The 2,861-nt window shown below is 54.2% G+C and overlaps 1 protein-coding gene across 1 annotated transcript in view; it reads right to left on the bottom strand.

Annotated features, from left to right (window-relative positions):
• Nucleotides 1-1,309, bottom strand: part of Evx2 (even-skipped homeobox 2) — a 1,762-nt gene extending 453 nt beyond the window's left edge. Inside the window, exons 1-2 of the mRNA XM_033756363.1 lie at nt 955-1,309; nt 11-53 (exon numbers count right to left, since the gene is read on the bottom strand). Coding sequence (XP_033612254.1) covers nt 11-53; nt 955-1,309 — 398 coding nt within the window. The remainder of the gene's footprint in view (nt 1-10; nt 54-954) is intronic.
• Nucleotides 1,310-2,861: the final 1,552 nt, after the last annotated feature.

Below are 2,861 nucleotides of genomic sequence, written 5' to 3'. Positions count from 1 at the left end.
CGAGCTCGACGCTGACGTCGTGGTGCCGGCCGCAGAGCCGCTCTCCGCGTACCCTGGCAAACAAACAGCCGAGAGCGCATGAGTCGCAGTCGGGGCGGGGAGCCCCGGGGCCGGCGCTGCTCGTAGACTGGGGAAATCGCGTCAGGAAGCGCCGTAGCTGTCGGGATTGATGGGGGTCTGTCATGCTTACAAATTGCTGCCTTTAATGAAATCAATAAAGTTTGGGGAGGCCTTCATAATCAAATAATAGGAACGGAATTAGGGAGTTTTTTAACAATTAGAAAATTTCCACTGGGAAGCAAAATTGGCGGAGGGAAAACGCCTACCTCGGGGAACAGTTTAAGGTGTGGTTTTGTCTGTTGACTCTCAGGGGCAGCTTTTTGTACGGCCTCGAACCTTTATCTGACAGTCTTTTGAATTTACTTTAAAATATTTTAAAATTTGCAAGACTTCGGCAGCTCAAACCTGAGCCATGGAGGGGGTGGAATCTACTTTTCAACTCTCTCTAGGCTGGCCTAAGTCTCGCGGAGGCGCCCGGCCAAGCTCTCCGACTTACCCAGAAGGACACCCCTCCACCCGGCCCTGAAGGGCCCGAGGCAAGGAGTTCAGAGTAGTTGCCCAGGGCGCCGGCCCGTGAGAGAGACTCGGCCGCCTGCTAGGAGTCTGCCTGCGCTCTCCAGCTCCTAAACCGGCACGCAGAGACATTTTCTGGGGCTCGGGAGCCAGGGCGCGCGGGCCTGGCGCCCCAGGATCCGAAGGCCTTTTGCGCTGGAGGGCTGGAGGGCTCACAGGAGCAGGGCCGGAGAGCACCGTCCCTTGCCTGCGTTTCTTCTCCGCCAGAGCCAGCTCGGTGCAGCTTGCTGGCGGAGGGGCAGAGGGGGGCAAACGCACGGGGAAGGACGGGAGGGTGTGGGCCGCGGAGGAGGAGAAGGATGGGACTGCGCGCGAGGTTACCTTTGCCATTGTTTTCCTTGAGCGGCGCGGCGCCCAGGCCGCCGGGGGAGCGCAGATTGCGGCTCTCGGTGGCTGAGGTGATTTCGGAGGAGACGGTGCTTTCGCTGCCCGGGTGCTGCAGGTTGAACAAAGTATCTATTTCGAATTTGCCCTTGGCTGGGAGGTCTCCCAGAGCTCCGTGCAGGGGGGCGGACGATAGGCGCGGGCTGAGGCGAGCCGGGTGCTGCGAATTTTCCAGGGCCTCGAGCACAGCACTGCCAGCGGAGTCAGACAAATTGGAGAACCTCTTGCCAGCCGTAGGGCTATGCAGCCCTCTCTCCATCAGAATCATCTCTTTTCTTATTCTTTCCATCATCTCAGCTTTCTAAAAAATGTCACAGTGGCCTGGCTGTCCCGTCCTAATGATGGGCTGTGCCTAGGGCTAATTCTCATTCAGTCCCAGCAAGCGCCTCTAAATATTATTATCTCTTTTGGACGGAGGCGGAAAAATTGTGGGATGCCAGAGCGAGGGAATGACTGGTCAAAATGACCCATACATCCTTCCGAGCCTGAGATGTCATTCATCAAAAAGTAGCGCCCGCTCGTCATTAAGGTACGAATGACGCCGTTCGAATAATCATTTATTGTAACAGGTTTATAAGCAAATAAATACACGCTCCTGTCAGTGGGTAATGAAGGCGACTTCAGAGCAGACAAATAGATCCAGGTAGGAGATGAGAAGAGACAAGAAGTGAGGAAGAAGGCTCCGGTCCTTTGCCCGCTCCGAGCCAGCTCTGCTCGCCCGGGGGTTTGGCCTCGGGGGTGAAATTGACAGTCTGATTAATAGAGCGCTCCGCGGCACATTTCCCCCTTCATTTAGGGGCATCATTACGCTCTCAGTTTGCTGGGTTGCCCCTTAGGTCCTAATCATGCAGCTCTTTCCTCATTTTTCCATGGACACAGATACGTGTTAAATAATAGATAATGCTTTGATTTTCCAGAGTAGATCCTCGGGAAGGTTTTTTTTTTTTTTTTAAACATTTACAAGCTGGGGGCGTAAGGGGGGAGGGGAGGATGTAGGAAGAGTTGCGTAAGGAGAAGACCTTATGCTGCTCCTGTCTGGATTACTTATCTTTCTGCTTTCAGAACCAAATATGTATTTTATTTAACAAATAGGACGCTGAGTTCTCTCCCCCTCTACTTCATCTCAGCCTGGATGCTCTCCTCCCACCACGGGGGCGGGTGGGGGGATGTATCTTGCAGAGTTTTGAAAACGCTTTTTTGCTACGTGGCAGAGAGATACGCGCGGCCCGCGCCTCCACACGGAAATCATTAGGTCCTCTCTGATTTTCTAACACTGTTTGCAGAGTGCGTTCAGAACTTCAAGTCCCCGTTTTTTTGTTTTTTTGTTTTAGTTTTATAATCCTGCTGATGGATAGCCTTCTCGCCTACGCATTTTCCCTAGGGAATGAACTAGACTGGACGATTTGATAGCAGAATTCAGTAGCTAACTTTATAACGCCATACAGACTGCTCTGAATCCACTTTTTACGTTGACACCTTTCCCCCTTCCTCCTCTAATAGAAGCATTTGTGGAAAAGTAGCCAGATTTTGAGGTCAGAGGGGAAAGAGGAGCCTCAGCCTTCTCCCCCTACCCTGTCTCTGCCCTCCCTGCCCCGCCCGGCTCTTCTGGGGCCCCTCTCCTGCCTCCCCTCCGGCCCCGCGGCCCCTTACCTGTGGCCCCGGGTGTGCGAGGCGCTCAGTCCCGGAGCGGAGAGTCGCGGACCAACCCTGCTGCAGTTCCTTGCGGCCTGAGGTTGGCGGCTGAGCCTCTTGGCGATAACTTTGATGGTCATAATGACGCCGGTGGCAACCATTTTAACGAAGATCAATCTTCGCCGAAGGCCGCTCCTCATCTCCTCCCGCGC

This window comes from Fukomys damarensis, unplaced genomic scaffold, assembly GCF_012274545.1.
Source record: "Fukomys damarensis isolate Sample0158 unplaced genomic scaffold, DMR_v1.0_HiC HiC_scaffold_26, whole genome shotgun sequence".
Classification (NCBI taxonomy): domain Eukaryota; kingdom Metazoa; phylum Chordata; class Mammalia; order Rodentia; family Bathyergidae; genus Fukomys; species Fukomys damarensis.
The sequence above is the reverse complement of the archived record's forward strand: the minus strand, read 5'-3'. Positions and strand labels throughout refer to the sequence as shown.